Source organism: Pecten maximus, unplaced genomic scaffold, assembly GCF_902652985.1.
Source record: "Pecten maximus unplaced genomic scaffold, xPecMax1.1, whole genome shotgun sequence".
Taxonomy (NCBI): domain Eukaryota; kingdom Metazoa; phylum Mollusca; class Bivalvia; order Pectinida; family Pectinidae; genus Pecten; species Pecten maximus.
In genome coordinates this window covers 3,585-25,226 of record NW_022982908.1, presented here as the reverse complement: position 1 = coordinate 25,226, position 21,642 = coordinate 3,585, and the positions used below count along the sequence as shown (strand labels likewise).

At 36.7% G+C, this 21,642-nt stretch overlaps 2 protein-coding genes across 2 annotated transcripts; one reads left to right on the top strand and one right to left on the bottom strand.

Moving 5' to 3' along the window:
• Window positions 1-1,014: 1,014 nt before the first annotated feature.
• On the bottom strand, window positions 1,015-10,336 carry LOC117321124 (pleckstrin homology domain-containing family M member 1-like; the record flags this gene model as incomplete). Its single annotated transcript, XM_033875592.1, has 7 exons — window positions 10,315-10,336; window positions 8,562-8,682; window positions 7,620-7,698; window positions 7,226-7,279; window positions 5,745-5,840; window positions 1,548-1,627; window positions 1,015-1,085 (listed from the first exon to the last, which is right to left on the bottom strand). Coding segments are annotated over exons 1-7 (523 nt in total), but the record flags the coding sequence as incomplete, so codon positions are not given.
• Window positions 10,337-10,506: 170 nt separating this feature from the next.
• Window positions 10,507-20,814, top strand: LOC117321123 (mitochondrial division protein 1-like). The gene is made up of 7 exons (XM_033875591.1): window positions 10,507-10,642; window positions 12,897-13,219; window positions 13,585-13,745; window positions 14,802-14,928; window positions 16,301-16,422; window positions 17,336-17,458; window positions 20,468-20,814. The coding sequence occupies exons 1-7, from the start codon at window positions 10,526-10,528 to the stop codon at window positions 20,812-20,814; spliced, it is 1,320 nt and encodes a 439-aa protein (XP_033731482.1). The 5' UTR covers window positions 10,507-10,525.
• The last annotated feature ends 828 nt before the right edge of the window (window positions 20,815-21,642 follow it).

Here is a 21,642-nt window from a genome sequence, read left to right as displayed (position 1 = left end):
ATTCCAAAGACATCAACCCTGAAAATAATGACATTTCTTTCATATTGAAGTAAACGATTCTCAACACCTTCAAACTTTTATTTGTCTTCATCATAATGTCATAATGTTAAGATTTTGTCAACATACTCTGACCTTTCAACAATCCATCGTCAGAACATTATTTACAAATTTCATAGCCCTTACTCTGACCTTTCAACAATCCATCGTCAGAACATTATTTACAAATTTCATAGCCCTAACAAACACTGCAGTTCATATATGTTCATAAATCTAGAAATAGCTGCCTGATAAACATTGTATAAACATTTGTCCTGCAACTATCACCGCACTGTTGGAATACACCCACCATATATATTTTTGCTGTATTCGGCAGTGACGAAAAACAGCTGTGTTTTAGAATCTTTCGACATGCGTCAATTCGACTGACCTACTTCCAAGTGAAACAACATTCAAAAGGTGAACATATTTGAACACTGTTGATACAGTTTCATTTGAAATGATTATTTTTATGGTTGTTGCATTATAAATAGAATAAATGGTCAGTGTCTTCGAATATAAGCTGTATTTTTGGCTCGGGACAGAAAGATAAAACTGGCTCGCTACATTTGTCTTTCTTTACCCTCACCAAAATACAGCTTATATTTGAAGACAACGACTATTTATTCTCTACACATAATGCAATATATAACAATATGCCAACAATAGCAAGTGCAGTCTACGATTGTTGTCACGCACGGCCAGACATCACATTCGGGATGACCCTACACAATTACCTCGCTTAGAGAAGTTAGCTGGTCACAAATATTCCCTACATTATCATACCAAATAATGTGATATCACAGTTACAAAATTTGTTTTTATCAAATAAATATAACATTAATTAAGCAATGACAGTATATTCTGCTGTAGCTTCATGTTTTCACTTCGACACAGAAACCAACAGATTGTGACATCTCATAACAGGGACTATTGTTTAAAGTCAGATGTCGAATTTTGTCAGTAAAATATACAAACCTTTCAGGTATGATTTGAATATCTCTGGTTGTTCATGATCCCGAAGGTACGCTGTTCGATGATAAAAGGATCTGAAATACCACAAGGCACCATTGTCACATAACACTGATAATTGTACAGCATTGGGTAAAATTATAGTGAAACCCGATTTGACCTATCAGATATGACAATGTGTCAGTATAGACAGTGTCAGCAATATCGGACACATGGTCAGATGTTACAGGATATTGTTAAAGTCAGTGGTCAGTAAAATCAGGTTTCACTGTATAACAAGTTTCTTATTCTTTATAAATTATATTCTAAAAGGCCTTTAAATTCTTAACATAGAGAACCTGTTAAACAGCCTGTTGAGGGTTTCATCTGATATCTTTACTTAAGAATTTTATTTCAAAAGTGGCCAAGTATGACCTTTGACCGTTACTGATAATATGCCATTGATATTTTCCTAAATGACGATACTGTTTATCATATTTTTTGAAAAGTTTCCAAGATCCGGAATACAAACAAGAAATAGAATATTGAGAAGTACTCACTCCAGAGATTTCTTATCAGCTAACATGGCATCTACGTAGCTTTCCATGAGGCAGTCGTTCAGAGCCATACGGATCCATGCCTAAGTAAAACAAAACGCACGAGAAATCCATTACTTTTTTGTTCTGTCATATGAAATGAATATTTAATTGATCATAATGAATTTTATAAATTTTTTGAAAAAAAAAATTAATTACAAACTTTGAAAGACTTCACAACACAACTACAGCAAAATTTAGGGAAATCTGTTTTAACTTTAATGTCAAAAAGTTAAAAATATGGAAAGCTCAATACTTGCCAAGAACATGTATGTGAAGGTGATCAAGTTTTCTCTGATTAATTCATTTAAAGTGACTAAATAAATATTATAATATTAAACAATAATAGAGGTAACATATAACTACATATACATATAATTGATCAAGTAGTAATAACGACAGTACAGACAAGTAAATTGTCAAATTTTCGAGGCGATCTGCCCCTTTATCAAGAAACAGATAAATTACAAACGATCATATATAGACATAGAACATGGAACAGCTACACAAATTTAGTAGGTAGACAACAAAAAATATTGTTATGTTTGTGAAAACGATCCCCTCAGGCCGATAATCAATTCCCTGAGGGCCTGTCATATTAATTAGAAACATCTTGGTGGTGTATCGATGGTAAAAGTAAACAAGAGGCCCAATGGGCCTGTATCGCTCACCTGGCTCTACAGCAAATTTGCAGTTGATTGAGGTCATTTCTACAGATACTACTGTATGCTGATTCAGATAACAACTTTATTCAAATATCAGAGTAAGCTAGGTTTATTCATGTCGATATATTTTCTAGTCCTTCATTCCAGCATTTTATTGGCCTAAGATCGGATCTTGGTGACTCTTAGCTCTGAGCATGCTACAAACAGGCCAAATATCAAGTCCCTTGGCCTCTTGGTTATTGAGAAGAAGTGATTTGAAGATTATAGCCTATTTGACCCCTGTGACCTTGAATGAAGGTCAAGGTCATCTATTTGAACAAACTTGGTAGTCCTTCATCCCAGCATGCTACAGGCCCAATATCAAGTTCCTGGGCCTCTTGGTTATTCAGAAGAAGTCGTTTGAAGATTATTACCTATTTGACCCCTGTGACCTTGAATGAAGGTCAAGGTCATCTATTTGAACAAACTTGGTAGTCCTTCATCCCAGCATGCTACAGGCCCAATATCAAGTCCCTGGGCCTCTTGGTTATTGAGAAGAAATTGTTTGAAGATTATAGCCTATTTGACCCCTGTGACCTTGAATGAAGGTTAAGGTCATTTATTTGAACAAAATTGGTAGCCCTTCATCCCAGCATGCTACAGGCCCAATATCAAGTCCCTGAGCCTCTTGGCTATTGAGAAGAAGTTGTTTGAAGATTATAGCCTATTTGACCCCTGTGACCTTGAATGAAGGTCAACGTCATTTATTTGAACAAACTAGGTAGCCCTTCATCCCAGCATGCTACAGGCCCAATATCAAGTCCCTGGGCCTCTTGGTTATTGAGAAGAAGTTGTTTGAAGATTACAGTATATTTGACCCATGTGACCTTGAATGAAGGTCAAGGTCATTTATTTGAACAAACCTGATTGCTCTTTCCCCCCAGCATGCTACAGGCCCAATATCAAGTCCCTGAGCCTCTTGGTTATTGAGCAGAAGTTGTTTGAAGATTATAACCTATTTTACTCATGTGACCTTGAATGAAGGTCAAGGTCATTTATTTGAACAAACTTGGTAGCCCTGCACCCCAGCATACTACAGGCATAATATCAAGTCCCTGGGGCTCTTGGTTATTCAGAAGAAGTCGTTTGAAGATTATTACCTATTTGACCCCTGTGACCTTGAATAAAGGTCAAGGTCATTTATTTGAACAAACTTGGTAGCCCTTCATCCCAGCATGCTACAGGCCCAATATCAAGTCCCTGGGCCTCTTGGTTATTCAGAAGAAGTTGTTTGAAGATTATAGCCTATTTGACCCCTGTGACCTTGAATGAAGGTTAAGGTCATTTATTTGAACAAACTAGGTAGCCCTTCATCCCAGCATGCTACAGGCCCAATATCAAGTCCCTGGGCCTCTTGGTTATTGAGAAGAAGTTGTTTGAAGATAACAGTATATTTGACCCAAGTGACCTTGAATGAAGGTCAAGGTCATTTATTTGAACAAACCTGATTGCTCTTTCCCCCCAGCATGCTACAGGCCCAATATCAAGTCCCTGAGCCTCTTGGTTATTGAGAAGAAGTTGTTTGAAGATTATAATCTATTTTACTCATGTGACCTTGAATGAAGGTCAAGGTCATTTATTTGAACAAACTTGGTAGCCCTGCACCCCAGCATACTACAGGCATAATATCAAGTCCCTGGGGCTCTTGGTTATTCAGAAGAAGTCGTTTGAAGATTATTACCTATTTGACCCCTGTAACCTTGAATAAAGGTCAAGGTCATTTATTTGAACAAACTTGGTAGCCCTTCACCCCAGCATGCTACAGGCCCAATATCAAGTCCCTGGGCCTCTTGGTTATTCAGAAGAAGTTGTTTGAAGATTATAGCCTATTTGACCCCTGTGACCTTGAATGAAGGTTAAGGTCATTTATTTGAACAAACTAGGTAGCCCTTCATCCCAGCATGCTACAGGCCCAATATCAAGTCCCTGGGCCTCTTGGTTATTGAGAAGAAGTTGTTTGAAGATTATATTCTATTTGACCCCTGTGACCTTGAATGAAGGTCAAGGTCATTTATTTGAACAAACTTGGTAGCCCTCCATCCTAGCATGCTACAGGCCCAATATCAAGTCCCTGGGCCTCTTGGTTATTGAGAAGAAGTTGTTTGAAGAGTATAGCCTATTTGACCAATGTGACCTTGAATGAAGGTCAAGGTCATTTATTTGAACAAACTTGGTAGCCCTTCACCCCAGCATGCTACAGGCCCAATATCAAGTCCCTGGGCCTCTTGGTTATTCAGAAGAAGTTGTTTGAAGAGTATAGCCTATTTGACCCCTGTGACCTTGAATGAAGGTCAAGGTCATTTATTTGAACAAACTTGGTAGCCCTTCACCCCAGCATGCTACAGGCCCAATATCAAGTCCCTTGGCCTCTTGGTTATTGAGAAGAAGTCGTTTGAAGATTATAGCCTATTTGACCCCTGTGACCTTGAATGAAGGTCAAGGTCATTCATTTGAACAAACTTGGTAGCCCTTCACCCCAGCATGCTACAGGCCCAATATCAAGTCCTTGGGCCTCTTGGTTATTGAGAAGAAGTTGTTTAAATGAAAAAGTTGACGCCGGACGGACAGACGGCCGGACGGACGGCCGGACAGACGGCCGCCGCACCACGGCATAAGCTCACTTGCCCTTCGGGCAGGTGAACTAATAAATAGATGAATAATATAACTAAAAGGTTTAACAAAATAACATCGTTGAGTTGAATCAATTCTAATTTGCAGTGTAGTTATTGGATGGGTGATCAATGTGTATTGTTATAGATACAGACATTGTCTCCAGATACAGGTATTGTCTCCGAAACTTTATTGTGACATTTGAGGATTCTGATGAAGAGTTGTGATTCCAGTATTTCACATGAGTGAAGCCTGGCATGATAATATCAGGCTTCTCTGAAGGAATCAGGTGAATTAGTAAGTTGGGATACAAGTAGAGCTGTGTATCGCAAGGTGGGTAGCGATACGATTTTTAATGCGATACAGGGGTCACGTACGATACGATACGTATCACGATATATGAGAAGCTGATGACCTATCAGATATCTGGTATTCCATCGTACAGTAGTCATGTTTTGTTTGTGATATTTCCGGAATATTTGAGTCTTTGTCTACATTCATTACAAAAAACATGTTTCCCAAAAAAAGCATTCTTTAATTTAGATAATTTGGATTTAAAATAACTTTAACAGGCAGCTTCATAAGCCGCTGGAACAGCCTTGTCAGTCAAGTTGTTTACTACAAAACATAAGCTAACGTTATTCAAGGGAGATAACTACAAATTTTCAGGTATCGGGATAAAAATCAAGGATAGACGATTCATCGATACACCACTCTGCGATCCAATACATCAATGCATCGGTGAATCGTCTATCACCACAAGATACAAGACAATAAACTCACTATAAGGCTGTAGTATATACTGTAAATCACTTATATTTCGCGTGGGATTTATTTTATATATTACCCGACAAAGTCCAATTTCTGTTGTGACCTGACCCAGTCTCTTAAGCTGGGCTGTGACATCGCTGTGAGTAAACTTTACAGCAAACTGCCAGAAATTCTGCAGAAAATTATCAAATAAATATTTCAACATTTAATCCAATTATTTCTTTATTCAAATTTGTTTTTCTACATAATTACATACATCTATATGTCACAGATATAAACTATATCAACTTTTTGGTAGACTTTTCAAAATAGATTGTGACAATAATTTAACAAAAGAATGATTTTTTCAAGTTATACAGTAATTCAAGATTGTAATTAGGAAATAGGCAAAACATCTACTTACTGACAAAAAACAATTAAAGCTATTTCTTCTTTTGGTAGACGACTGAAATGAGCATTCCATTTTTTATACAACACTACATATATAGCTACATATTTCAATATACACATAAGTCAAACTTCAATGTTTCGAAGTTCAAGGGACTAGCAGAAAAACTTCGAAACAGCGGGACTTCGAATTATTCATGGCTGACAATAGACCGATGTTTTCTTGATAATGACCATATATGTTAACGTTACATGTCCTCGGTGTATTCGTGTTGATCGTCGCCTGTCAGGCTCACATCGAAAAGTTTAGTTAATTTACCCCAAACCCAACAAAATAAAAATACTTTTCATCAATTATACCTTAGCATTTTTTAATTAAACAAACTATGTATGTTACAAAGCACTCATATCCCGGCTTATAGATAAAACAAAAGTACACTGCACACTTACGTTAACGTTTTTCTGCTAAAGGCACATGTGTTTACGTTATGTGCATATAAAATACGGAATGCTGATCAGTTGGAGAATGCATGCTTGAATGACAAATAACCGATTTACATGGATATTTATGTATAAGTTTGAAACATGACACTTTGAATATGAGTGAAGACATCGCTAATTGTTTGTGTTTAAAATTGATCCGCTTTTGTTTTACTGTTCCGTAAAGTTTACTCACCAACCGCTATTTCAATGGTGGCAGAGATCATCAAAGAGGACTACCGGTATGATTTACCGGAGTGATTAAATGCCATGGCTTCTAAATATACCATCTATCTATCAATTTAGTCTGATTATTAATTAACCCCATGATCAGGAGTGACAATTAACGCACGCTATCGTTATCCCTATTGTCAGTCAGGGCATTTTTGGGAGGGGTGTGAACTCTTGCCGCGGGGGTCACGACAAACACCTGTCCAGTGGTCAGTACAGGTAAACTTTTTGTTCGAATCATGAGATGTCAATTACCTATAATATCATAGCTAAACGCGGGCCATGAAAAAAGTTTGATACATCGAAAACTTCGATTTATAAAAATTCGAATCATACATAGGTTCGTTAGTAGCGTTATATAGTAAGGAAATTTGGGACCAACCAAAAAGTTCGATACAGCAAGAAAAATCGAATCAACGAAGTTTGAATCATCGAGGTTTGACTGTACAAAGTACTCACAATGGAAATATCTGCATTCTCGCCAGCTGGATTAAAACCCATGTAATTTGCAAACTGCAAAAAAAACTCAAATACAATACATGTACATGTATATAAGTATTTGTTTACAACTTTTTCAGATGAAATGTTAGTTTAATTGATTTCTTATGTTGTCTTTTTTTTACTGTTTTGGACAAGTGAACTCTGGAGTCCCAGTAAGTGTCACACAAAATATTTGAAATTGTTTATAATAATGCTTTTCTTTTGTGTGTCCAACACAATCTGACATAGGTCATTCAAATTTCTGTTGTTAAAATCTTCATAAAGATACTATAGCTATAATTCAAATAACTAAACAAAATTTCTTACAGAAGTTGTTAAATGGAAATATATTGCTTTTTTATTATCAACTTACCTTTTTAGAAACTGAGTTCTTAAGGTTATGCAGAAAAATAGCTTCTAGGATATTGCAGACAGCATTAGCCTTGTCCGTGCTAAAAAGGAAATGAAAATTAAGAATAACTTAAGGTTTATAAAAAAAACATGTATAATGTGTACCCCATGGCTGCTTTCACAATTCGTCCGTCTTTGGACAGAAATAAAGATTTCACAATTCTTCTGTCTTTAGACAGAAATAAAGACTAACTCAAAATCCTTAAGCCAAAAATCAAACCATGTAAACAAACTGAAGGATTATTTTTAAAGAACTGATGTTTGAACCCCTAAAGAACATGCATGCAAAATATCAACATCCAATCACTTTATACATGCATTGCATGTATCCATAATCATAAGTGCATGGCAAACTCTGCACTACCTTAAACTTAGAATTTTTCAAAAAAAAAAATCAAATCTAGGGGGAAATAATTTAGAAAAGGGTGAAAGATGACATGTTTTAGAAATCTTCATCCTTAAAAAAATAATTTCAATCTATGAAGATAAACTACAAAATGTAGATTGATACTTTTTTTTAACACATTTTTGGTATAAAACTGGACAGGCCTGTACTCAATACAGGTCTTAAAATCTTGGAATCTATCACTGATTATCTAACAATGATATGATTAATTTTCCATTGTTTGAAAATCAATTTCAAAAATTAATTATAAGGGTTGATGTCAATTATTTTTTTGTTTCATTGCTATAGGCTAGGGGTATGAAAAACATTTTGTTAGCAAGTTTTCATAAGTACTGCTTAATGCAATGCTTAAATGATCACCAGGGTCCGTTTATTTCATAAACGAACAACTCTAGCCTAACTGTTATCAAACCTTTTGGACTATGACAAAGAATTCAAAATCAACCATGGCCAGAATATAACGCCCTACATTACGAACATCTTCTCTGTATACTCTACCTTGTGATGACTTCATCCGTACGATGGTGTTCCCGTTGGAGAGTCCTAATGGATGAGGACAGCTCCTTCGTGATGGATCTCTTGATTTGATTTTCGCGTGCAACATCTTCTGAGGTAGGACCTAAATTTTTCACATTTAAAAAAATAAATTATGAGTTATAGGAATATGAATATATGGCCAGACTCAATGTATATATCTCTATATACATGTATACACAGATCAGTATATATGCTATGCATTGTTATTCGTAATATAGTGACTGGATCATACACCTTGACTGAATTTTCCTTACCGCACTGACACTTTAATGCATTAATTTTTTATTGTCTTTTTTTCTCTTTCTTTCTTTCTTTTGTCAATTTCTTGTATTCAAACATCTCCTTCTGGAGGAAATAAAGTATGATGATGATGAGGTATCTAACACAGGTGTCCAGTGGCACTGTCCATTACCTGTATAGGGGGATTAGTGGTCAAACCTGACTGGACGTAGTGCACTACTAGTTTACCTGTAGCTTAAATGTAGTGCACTACTAGCTATATATATAGTGTAGTATATTTCGTTATTCTATTGTATTTAGTTAGAAATGTTAGTGTTAGTAGTTTTAGTAGTTCAGGTTTGTGTTGACCATGAGTAATTAGATGGGGTGTCATATTTGCCCTACATTGCCCGACTTAATTATGTACATGCTGACCATGAGATTTTAGGCAGCGTAATACACCAGTCATTCACTGATAACGTTTTAATTACCTTGATCCGTGGCTACTGGTCTACGTTTGACACTGTTTGGGATTTATTGCCCCATGGCTTCGGGAGATCACTCTGGGGGTTCTTTATAGGTCCTCTGTCTATATTACCTATGGTCATCATATACTCATCCCTAATTACCATCTAAATGTTTACGTGTATGTGTATCCATATACATGTATCCATATTAGGTCAACGGACCGCCTCACGCCTGCTCCGACAGTTTGCCCGACTGCTCCGACAGGATTTGGTCAAGTTATGTCATAAGGCCAGTTCAGGACATGTTTGCCCGACAGACTAGGGTATATAAGGAAGAGTGAGAAAGAGCTTGGGGAGTTCGAATTCGAGGTGCCTATAGGTGTTGCTATGTTGGATTGTGCTGGATCTGTTTGAGAGGAATTTACCTCAAACTGTGTAACCGATACTGAATACAAGAGTCTGAAACCGGGAGATGGTGTTGTTTTGTGATGTTCTCGATGGCCCACGTATACTAAAATATCCAAAACTGGGACATTGTAGCGAGTGCCCGACGCTACCACTGAGGGCATTGTTGAGTGACTCCGGAACTGTGACACGGTTGTTGTGTTCGCCAGGGGTTTTCGTGCTACAATAGTTTACCTGTAGCTTAAATGTAGTGCACTAGGAGTGCACGAGGGTGTAAAGGTTAGCTTACACTCAACAGTATGTCAGAATGTGGGGCGCAGAATGTGTATCATTTATATGTAGCGCTGGCCTAGTTATGTTACAATAATAATTGAGTTGAGTGGATACATTGGAGCACAGAGCATCCTCTAAGAAAAGATGATATGATCCCTATGGGGTAGCTAGTCATCAAGGTTATTAAGTCAGCATTGTGTATGTTACACACTAAACCGTAACACCCGAACTTCGATTCAAAAGTGACCTGGAAAGTGGGTGTCCTAAGCCTTCTCAGCAGGGTTCATAATACATAATTACGTAATCACAAAAACGTGGTGTATTCCACCTCCGATCGCACAAACACTCACCGCGTTTCCTAAATAAACTCATTTGGTTGGATCATCACACTTGATAAGTTTCAAATTTGACGCAGAAGCCTTTGTTTTTCCTCGTGATGGGTGTTTTGTCAACAGGACTTTTTCCTTAATCACGCCCTCTTGTGGGGATTCCCTGTACTTCCTGTAGATTTCGGAATAATTGACATTAGCAAATCCAGAAAAGTTCCGAAAAACAGCAGCAATGGCTGCCGCCAGAACATCAGCGGCATTAGAAATAAGAAAGTTGAGAAAGAAACTACGGCAAATAGAAAATTTGGAGAGAATCGACCGGGAATTGACAGATGACGAGTATTATAAAGTATAAAAACATTGTCAAAGAAATTTAAACCTTCATTTTGGTCGGCACAATAATTCTTTCTTTAGGCTAGACGTGTCGTCCTCTAATTTATCAATAAAATCTGAACATGTGAGGAAAGATAATGTATCTCTTACTCTGCTTACTCATCCTCTCAACACTTTACCGCATTTATCATGATTATTCCTTTAACAAAACAAAACCTTCTAAACTCTGTTAAACTCGCGTAGATATTCATTTTGAAATGAGTGAAATTTTAAACCACGATTTTTGTGTTCAGCTGTGAGAAAGTGAAAGTACATACAGTTACATTCTGTATGTACACCAAGTCTATGGCAAGCACGGTGGAAAAAGTAACTATTCTATGGATATCCATAATTCATTCATGAAAATCAATATTTCTAAATGTCCATTATTAATTCTAATATTCATACATACATATTTATTTGATATCCATAATTTATTATGTATATTAGCAAGAGATTAACAGATATATTCAAAAATGAATTAAGGATATCTGTAAATCAATTTTACCATTACTGAATTATGGATATCCATAAATCATCACCCTCTATGTACCAGCTGAATTGACCACCATGTCCATGGATGTGTAGCGGAACTGGACCTGGTCGATCATTTGGTAGAGCATCCGGCTAGTGTTCGGAGGTCCCGGGTTCGAACCCCGGTCTGGCCGTGCATTTTTCCACTCCTATTACACATGTATAAAATGTAAAGGAGTTTTGAAACACTGAGGGTGAAATATATAATTTAATTTTAAACTGAACATGTGTCCTTACTCAACAAATATTGATTGATATTAACAGCGACTATTATATCGCATATAAGTTTGTTTCTGACAGGCACATTATCAATATCTATAAATCGGTGACATCTATCAGATAAATACGTTTGGCGTGAAATGACGGTTGTTTACAAAATAAACTGAACACATGTAGGCAAGTCTGCAAGTTTTGGACAATTTCATGTATGAGCAAGTACAAGAAATGTATATATAAAGGTCTCTGCTGTAATGATAATTAGGCAATACCATGGTACACATGGTACACATGGTACAGCGTTATGGTGAATGTTAATTTGTCAAATCTGTAAACCCAGTTTACATTTTGTCTAAATAACCAGTGAAAGATTTTTCGAGGAGTTCCAATGGTGAAACTGCTAGAGTTATCTACCCTGCTGATTTATAAATGTCCACATGTAGATTTATGGATATCCATAAATAGTGACTTTGTAAAACTTTTGTTTGCCATATACATGTCTGCAGGTTTGCACTTGCAAAATTGAGTGATTTTCCCAATATCAAGTTTGAGAATGTGACTTATTTGACCTATAGCTACCAGGTATATGTACATTTACATGGCGGGAGTCGTTGATGAAGCAGAAGAGGGGCAGCATGCAGTGGCCGAGTGGTTAAGGTGTCCCGACACTTTATCACTAGCCCTCCACCTCTGGGTTGCGAGTTCGAAACCTACGTGGGGCAGTTGCCAGGTACTGACCGTAGGCCGGTGGTATTTATCGGGGTACTCTAGCTTTCCTCCACCTCCAAAACCTGGCACGTCCTTAAATGACCCTGGCTGTTAAAAGGACGTTAAACAAAAATAAACAAACCAAAAAAGAAGGAGAGGACGCTTACTCTCCTGAAACATCTGGTCTTATTCTCCTTGTACTTTATTTTTCATATTCTTTTTTGTTTCATATTTTGACATCTTTTTAAAGCTTTTGAATTAGAATAATGTTTTTGGGTACAGTGTATTTATTTAGTGTAGTACATGTTTAAAACCTTTAATTTTTTTCAATTGGGGAAATAAAATCTTCAGATTAAAGATAATTTAATTGTTAGGTTCCTGAGTGCATCCTTCTGATTAGCTGTCCGTGTTTTCCTGTTTATACATGTATGTATTAAATTGGGTCCAAATTTAAATTTTAAAACTCATTCCTGATCATGTATGTTGTTTTTTTTGCCAATTAAGTCGCAAAAATTTCCCAAATCTTCAAATCTGTTATTTTGCATGAAAAGACACAAAGTCTAGCAACCTGTAGCCCCATTTTACCACTATTCCCATTTTGCTGCACATCAACTTCTCTATTTGCACCAGGTGGCAATTGATCATAGTGACCAGGATAATCACTGGAGTTTATTTCCAGATGTACAAAATGTATTATTTTCAAACCACATGTTAATTAATTATTAATTAATTAATGCAAATTATGATTAGGAATTAATGGCTTATCTTTTTAGATTGACAAAAAGGATAAAATCAGAGAAAGTCTGCTGAGATTGTTAGCTACGCAAAATGAGGATGAGTCTGAAGACAGCATCACGGCATCTACAAGGTCAGAGTTCAGTGGTCAAGGTCACAATACAAGCTCCATAGCAACAGATGATTTCTCCGCCTCCTATTCTGAAGCAGATATTGGTAATGTTGAGGTGACGGTTATTGAACATGAAGATGAGGACAATTTTGAACAAATTGATGTTGAAGAGATTGAAGAGCAAGTTGAAAATATCGGTAAAACGGGAGGTGACATGGTAACAGCCGAGTCTAAAGACACAAGCTTAAGGTAACATATTAAACAGGAAGCTTACATGTATTACACATCGATATTAGGGTGGAAAATATTAAGCAAGAAAATGTTGGGAAAAGTTATTAGTGAACATCTTTTTGAATCATTTTAATCGATAATCAACAGATTTCAATTTTCCGATTATTGATTCTGAATGTGAGACTGATTCCCATCCCTAGTGTCTAATCGATTGAGAAAAAGCTAATTCACCCCAAAACCAGTACAATTTGTTTGACTTTAACATTGGATTTCTATCAACCATTAATCCTAACATGAACTTTTTTATAACTTATGTAACATAAATGTACATATATATATCTTATTGATCCCTGGCTTATTGTTATAAATGTTTTCAATTTTAGGTCAACTGAAATTTCAACCTCTCCAAAATCTGTATCAGGCACCAGCGATTCCCAAACAAAGGTCAAATCTGTATCAAGTAGCAATGAATCCCCTACAAAGGCAAAATCTAGTGGTTCACCTTCTAAAAAGAAGTCCAAGAAAAATGACCAAAATGACAAAGGTATGAGATTAATATTTTCTGCCATTATTATTTAAAGGTTGGCCAGCTGGTTACTATAGTAACAAAACAAATGTTGTTTAATATCTATTTTTAGCTACAGTGCAAGGATCACCATTTATGTACTATTTCCTTATGTGATATGAAGTCAGGCTTGTTTAATAAAATGTCTGTTGTTACTACTCTAGTTCTCATTTAGGGTCTAGCTAGATTTTTATGGCAGGTTTCTTTGATGATCGCATGATCCGAAGCAAAAGACGCTTATTCTGTTGGAACACCTGGTCTTATTTTCTTTATACTTTTTCAGGAGTCTCTATTTATATCCTTATTTATAGTTTTTCCTTGTCTAAATAATTTAGAGTTTGATTTGTTGTTTTGTTATTATGTACTTCCACTTTTAAGTTTCACTTTTTGGTATGACAAGGGAGATAATCCTGATCAGTCTGATATCAAAAGTAAACAAATTAACATCTATGCTGATGTTATTGTTTTGTTGATACATTATACAAAAACGAGAAACTATGAAAGACAGGAGAAGCAACACTCTTATTGTTTAATGAAGGTAATCTTCTTGGCTGGATACCTTACAGTAAATAATAATGGTTGACCAATAATTGAAAAAAAAATCACAAAAAAGTCGGGAGGAGGGGAGTGGGGGGGACCCCATCACAGATGACAATTTTGGAAAGGCAATTAATTAGAGGAGAATAGGTGATAGTTGATATTATATATTTTATCTATAGTTTCATTGTTATTTACAAGAGATTAAGGAGATTTAAATATTAATAGCCATTTAATGCTTTGCGTTCAGTATTAAAATATTGATAACAAAGGCTAAGACATATAATAAGCATACTTGAGATGTATAGAAATTTTCTCCAAAAGGACAATTATGTTCTAAATTTAAAAAAAACCTGATTATAATCAATAGTCTATCAATTTTGTGTTTCCGAATGTTGAGAAACCTTTATTTCCAAATGTTATACCAAAATTAGTCATTTATCATTATAGTACTTTCAGTACTTTGATTAGTATTTGGGCTCTATTTGTGTATTTCAGATTGTGCCAAGCTGAAGGCTGTTGTCCAGAGGTGGCGACAGTGTAGATTTGGTGTTGTGGAAATGGAGGGTCACAGCGACCTAATTACAGATGTTTGTGCAGATGGAAAATTTCTTGTTTCTGCCAGGTATCATTGTAACGATTTTTAGGTTTTGGATTAATGGCAGATTGTAACTATTGAGCCTGATTCTGAATTTGTTAATTGCATGAATAATCAAGGTTTGAGCTCACTGCCGAGAGAATATTTTTAACTCCAAAATTGTCTAATTTGTTTTGATCCGTAATTTCAAATTTTAGTCTTGAAATGGTTAGATGTCAAAGGATAATTGATAACTGTTTAATCTTTGACATTTCTTAAATGAATGAAATCAATATTATATGTGATTATAAAGAAATCACAAATTTAGATTTCTATTTTATAGAGGTTCGAGTTATTTAGATCTGATGAAAAGACATATTAAATTATGACAATATGCTGACACAATACACAATATATATCTGAACAAGACCTGTATGTATCTGACAATAAGCCTAGGCCTGTACATATCTGACACTAAACCTAGGCCTGTATGTATCTGACAATAAGCCTAGGTCTGTATGTATCTGACAATAAACCTAGATCTGTATGTATCTGACAATAAGCCTAATCCTGTATGTATCTGACAATAAGTCTAGGTCTGTATGTATCTGACAATAAGCCTAATCCTGTATGTATCTGACAATAAGCCCTGGTCTGTATGTATCTGACAATAAGCCTAATCCTGTATGTATCTGACAATAAACCTAGACCTGTATGTATCTGACAATAAGCCTAATCCTGTATGTATCTGACAATAAACCTAGACCTGTATGTATCTGACACTAAGCCAAGGTATGTATGTATCTGACAATAAGTCTAGGCATGTATGTATCTGACAATAAGCCTATGTCTGTATGTATCTGACAATAAACCTAGGCCTGTATGTATCTGATAATAAGCCAAGGCCTGTATGTATCTGACAATAAACCTAGGCCTGTATGTATCTGACAATAAGCCTAATCCTGTATGTATCTGACAATAAGTCTAGGTCTGTATGTATCTGATAATAAACCTAGGCCTGTATGTATCTGACAATAAGTCTAGGCCTGTATGTATCTGACAATAAACCTAGGCCTGTATATATCTGACAATAAGCCTAGAACTGTATGTATCTGACAATAAACCTAGGCCTGTATGTATCTGACAATAAACCTAGGCCTGTATGTATCTGACAATAAACCTAGAACTGTATGTATCTGACAATAAACCTAGGCCTGTATGTATCTGACAATAAACCTAGGCCTGTATGTATCTGACAATAAACCTAGACCTGTATGTATCTGACAATAAGCCTATGTCTGTATGTATCTGACAATAAACCTCGGCCTGTATGTATCTGACAATAAGCCAATTAGCACTGTAAATTTAAAATAATTATTTTGGGTTATATATTTATAATTTTTGTTGTTGATTGTTATAGCCGGGACACAACGTTGAAGCTGTGGGACCTTGATAGCCTGACGGAGATCCACAGTTACGGAGGTCATACCGGAACGGTTACCTCGGTTATCATTCTCAGCAGGGACGATTCCCTCAAAGTCTGTACGTACAGGTTTCAGGCCATCTGACCCTCTTATTTTGTCATATATATAAAATAATTCATTTAAATGCACATATTGTGAATATCATCATAGTGTGTATCCGCCGTTTTCCCCTACCCCATGCGAGATAGAGTTATCGGTCCATCCGTAGCATCCTCGGCATCAACCTCGGAAGTCAGTGAGAAGGGATTTCTATCATTGATACTGCTTTTAGAAGCTATTTTTTTTTAAATGTTGAAAATTGTTTGTTGTAATTTTTTCGTAATAACATTTTGACTCTTCAATTAGTATTTACAGGAGTACGATGACGATTTTCCTGTGTTTGTGAATATATACTGTGAACATTATCAATTTGACATCATAAAATTTTAGCACAAAATTAATTAAAACAGATTAGAGGAAAGTTGAATTAGCACACCGGCAATGATTGAAATAGAAACAAATGTACATGAACTACAATTAGCGCAATCAGAATTTAGCGAAATGCTTCTAGTGTGAAAAACACTAAAATAAAATTTACCGCTAAAATAAAATTACCGCTAAAATAAAATTACCGCTAAAATGAAATTACCACTAAAATAAAATAACTGCTGAATTAAAATTAATCGCTAAAATAAAATTATAGCTAAAATAAAATTACCGCTAAATTAAAATTACAACTAAAATAAAATTACCACTAAAATGAAATTAATCCCTAAATTAAAATTACTGCTAAAAAGAAATTACCACTAAAATATATTACCGCTAAGATATGTACAGTAACATCCTTGATTAGTTTTATATTCACAGTACATTAAATGTTAATTATATCATTATACTCCTATATACTGTGAAAACATCATCCCAATAGCACCTTATTATATAACAATTTATATGCTTCTAACTTTAAGTAATGAATGGTGTTCTCTCCCCAGGTGAATCAATAGACGTCGACGTAGGAGAGAGGATTGTCATCAGTAGTTCTCTGGACTGTTCATTTAAAGTGTGGTCTACGGGACTCGACGTTATCATACCGCCATGTACCGTGATCAGGGGAGGTAACTATTTATATTAATCGTTATTATATTAGCACCGAGTGCTTCAAGTGTTTAACATGTGTTTGATAAGGGGGGGGGGGGGGGGGGGGGGGGTGGGGGGTTAATTCTGTTTACTAACCAGGGGGATAACCTGATGTAAAATGTGTTTATCTCCTAATTTGTCCATGGGACAAACACGTCCACTTTTAACCAAATAAGGGGTGGGCTTATTACAGGACAATGAAGTGAAAGCTGTAGTGATTTTTAGCCCACCATCATCAGATGGTGGGCTATTCAAATCGCCCTGCGTCCGTGGTCCGTCGTCCGTCCGTCCCTCCGTCCGTCCGTCCGTCCGTCCGTCCCTCCGTCCGTAAACAATTCTTGTTATCGCTATTTCTGAGAAAGTGCTGATGGGATCTTTCTCAAATTTCATATGTAAGTTCCCCTTGGTGCCTAGTTGTGCATATTGCATTTTGGGACCGATCGGAAAACAACATGGCCGACAGGCAGCCATCTTGGATTTTGACAATTGAAGTTTGTTATCTCTATTTCTGAGAAAGTATTGAAGAGATCTTTCTCAAATGTCATATGTAGGTTCCCCTTGGTGCCTAGTTATGCATATTGCATTTTGGGACCGATCAGAAAACAACATGGCCGACAGGCAGCCATCTTGGATTTTGACAATTGGAGTTTGTTATCGCTATTTCTGAGGAAGTACTGTAGGGATCTTTCTCAAATTTCATATGTAGGTTCCCTTTGGTGCCTAGTTATGCATATTGCATTTTGGGACCAATCGGAAAACAACATGGCCGACAGGCAGCCATCTTGGATTTTGACAATTTTAGTTTGTTATCGCTATTTCTGAGGAAGTACTGAAGGGATCTTTCTCAAATTTCATATATAGGTTCCCTTTGGTGCCTAGTTATGCATATTGCATTTTGGGACCAATCGGAAAACAAAATGGCCGACAGGCAGCCATCTTGGATTTTGACAATTGAAGTTTGTTATCGCTATTTCTGTGAAAGTACTGAAGGGATCTTTCTCAAATTTCATATGCAGGTTCCTCTTTGTTCCTGGTTATGCATATTGCATTTTGAGACTAATTAGAAAACAACATGGCCGACAGGCAGCCATCTTGGATTCTGACAATTAAAGTTTGTTATCGCTTTTTCTGTGAAAGAACTGAAGGGATCTTTCTCAAATTTCATATGGATGTTCCCCTTGGTGCCTACTTATACATATTGCATTTTGAGACCAATCGGAAAACAAAATTGCTGACAGGCAGCCATCTTGGATTTTGACAATTAAAATTTGTTACCGCTATTTCTGTGAAAGTAATGAAGGGATCTTTCTGAAATTACATATGCAGGTTCCCCTCAGTGCCTAGTTATGCATATTGCATTTTGAGACTAATCAGAAAACAACATGGCTGACAGGCAGCCATCTTGGATTTTGACAATTGAAGTTTGTTATCGCTATTTCTGTGAAAGTACTGAAGGGATCTTTTTCAAATTTCATATGTAGGTTCCCCTCAGTGCCTAGTTTTGCATACTGGGACCAATACGAAAACAACATGGCCGACAGACAGCCATTATAGCTAAATCTTAAATTCTATATATAGGTTCCCCTTGTTTGAATAGTACTAGAGGGCTGTTTCTGAATTTACACAGATAAGTAAGACTTAGAGGAAGGGAAAAGTAGGGAAAAGATCAATCTGACATGGAACCTATAAAGATCATTCAATGGTGGGCGCCAAGATCCCTCTGGGATCTCTTGTTATCTTTGCCAAATCAATACAATATTTTATTTTGACATTTGTAATATCACATTTGTCATGACGTGATCGCTAAATTTAGCCAAATCTCATTAAATCTCGCGAGAAAAACTACTGAATTGTAAACAAAAATGGCGTCGGCAAAAATACCGGAGGGAATTACAAAATACGGGAATTTGGGCTCTCCTCTCGGGAGGAAATAAATGACTTGAAAATAAGGGAGATTTTGTCTCACGCCGGGAGGTATGGCATGTATGGTATTTGACTGTTGTACATTTGAGAACCCATTACATGTTGCAGTTGAAATGACGTTATGTAATATTGAATGTTTCAAATTAAATTGATCACATATTCAAAGAAATAGAGGCAAAAATGCTCTTTGTGATCTCTCTATCTCATACAAAAGCATATTTTGACTAATAGACCGTACACTGTTCACTACTTATTAGAGACAGTGGTATGATGTCATCCTTTGATGACCTCAAAATAGTGTTATTACACATGTATGACTTTAAGACTTAGTATACTGCATGTCAGAACATCAGGATTAATGTGAAAATCAATGTTACCAGTGAGTTGTTTTGAGTTGTATTACTATTATAATTCCCGGTGTGCTATACGATACTTGTCAAATCCAAATTAACTTGTAACGGGTAATGGAGAATCAGGGTTCAGTTCCGTAGAGGGGACGGAGCATGGGCAATGGCTACCACATCCAAGGAAGGCAGCAGGCGCGTAAATTACCCACTCCTGGCACGGGGAGGTTCTGACGAAAAATAATGATACAGGACTCTTTCGAGGCCCTGTAATTGGAATGGGTACACTTTAAACCCTTTAACGAGTATCCATTGGAGGGCAAGTCTGGTGCCAGCAGCCGCGGTAATTCCAGCTCCAATAGCGTATATTAAACTTGTTGCAGTGAAAAAGCTCATAATTGGATCTTGGATCCAGGCTTGCGATCCACTCCTTTTGGCTAATGTTTTGCAGTGTTTTCCTGGTGTGTATCAAGTGTGAAAATTGCTGTCAGTACAATGGAAAATGGGCAAAAGTCGGGGAGGGGACTATCTCCGAATATAAGACCATAATTAACGTTATAAGAGAGAACATTTCGGCGGCCATCTTGGATTATAATATGGTAAAGGATAGCTCAATCTACACCAAAATACCACTAAAATAAGATCACCACTACAAATATGTATATTTTCAGTAATTTTAAAATTGTAGCAAGCAAATGACTTAAAAACTTTCTGTTGTAGGTCAATCATTGCGGTCAGTTTACACCTACAATCCTGTAACTAAGGTAGCCTTCCATTCATCGGCCGGAGCTGTTATCACAGGATCAGGTAAGTACAACCTAACTAGGGTAGCCTTCCATTCATCGGCCGGAGCTGTTATCACAGGATCAGGTAAGTACAACCTAACTAGGGTAGCCTTCCATTCATCGGCCGGAGCTGTTATCACAGGATCAGGTAAGTACAACCTAACTATGGTTGCTTCCCATTCATCGGCCGGAGCTGTTATCACAGGATCAGGTAAGTACGACCTAACAAGGGTAGCCTTCCATTCATCGGCCGGAGCTGTTATAACAGGACCAGATAAGTAGGACTTAGTAGGATTTTATTATATGCTTACCTTACTTGACTCATTAAGTGCACCTACAAGTTCACCCCACCTGGGAAAAAGGATTGGTTCACTGAATTGCAAGTCGATAAAAAGACTGCTGCACAGATTTGTCAATATACGTGTAATTTGATTACTGTAAATCACTTATATTTCGCGAGTACTTAATTTCGCGAACTCACCTAATTTGACTTATTCGCGAATACATAATTTCGCGAATTCCGATCTCAAAATAACTTTAAATTCGTGAATAACGTTAACAGATCGGAGATATGTCCATGTTGGTAGCCATTTTGTTTATGAGAGTCATGTGACAGTACAAGAAAAGTCATGTGATTCAATCATGTGATATCGGTGTCTGGTCATACTGAATTGTATTTACCGTACCTGTATACGCCTCTCGGCTATATACAAGTGGATTAAACAAAAGAAATGTGGTGTTCAACGTGCGTTTATATTTGGAAGGTGAAATGAGTTGTTTTCTATATAAATAAAGCTTTCACGCCCGTTCATATGTAGTTAGTCTGGATTATTTCACCGACATGACCACGCTTACAAAGGCGGTGTCAGACATTAAACAAAACCCACGGCTCATTAAGAATGCCTGGGAGATGACGGGACTACAATAGGTTGTGAGTAATTAACGTACATTGTTAGCTCACCTGGTCCGAAGGACCAAGGTGAGCTTATGCCATACCGTGGCGTCCGTCGTCCGTCCGTCGTCTGTCGTCCGTCCGTCCGTCAACAATTGACTTCTTCTTCATAACCACTGATCAGAATTTGACCAAATTTGGTCAGAAGCATCCCTATG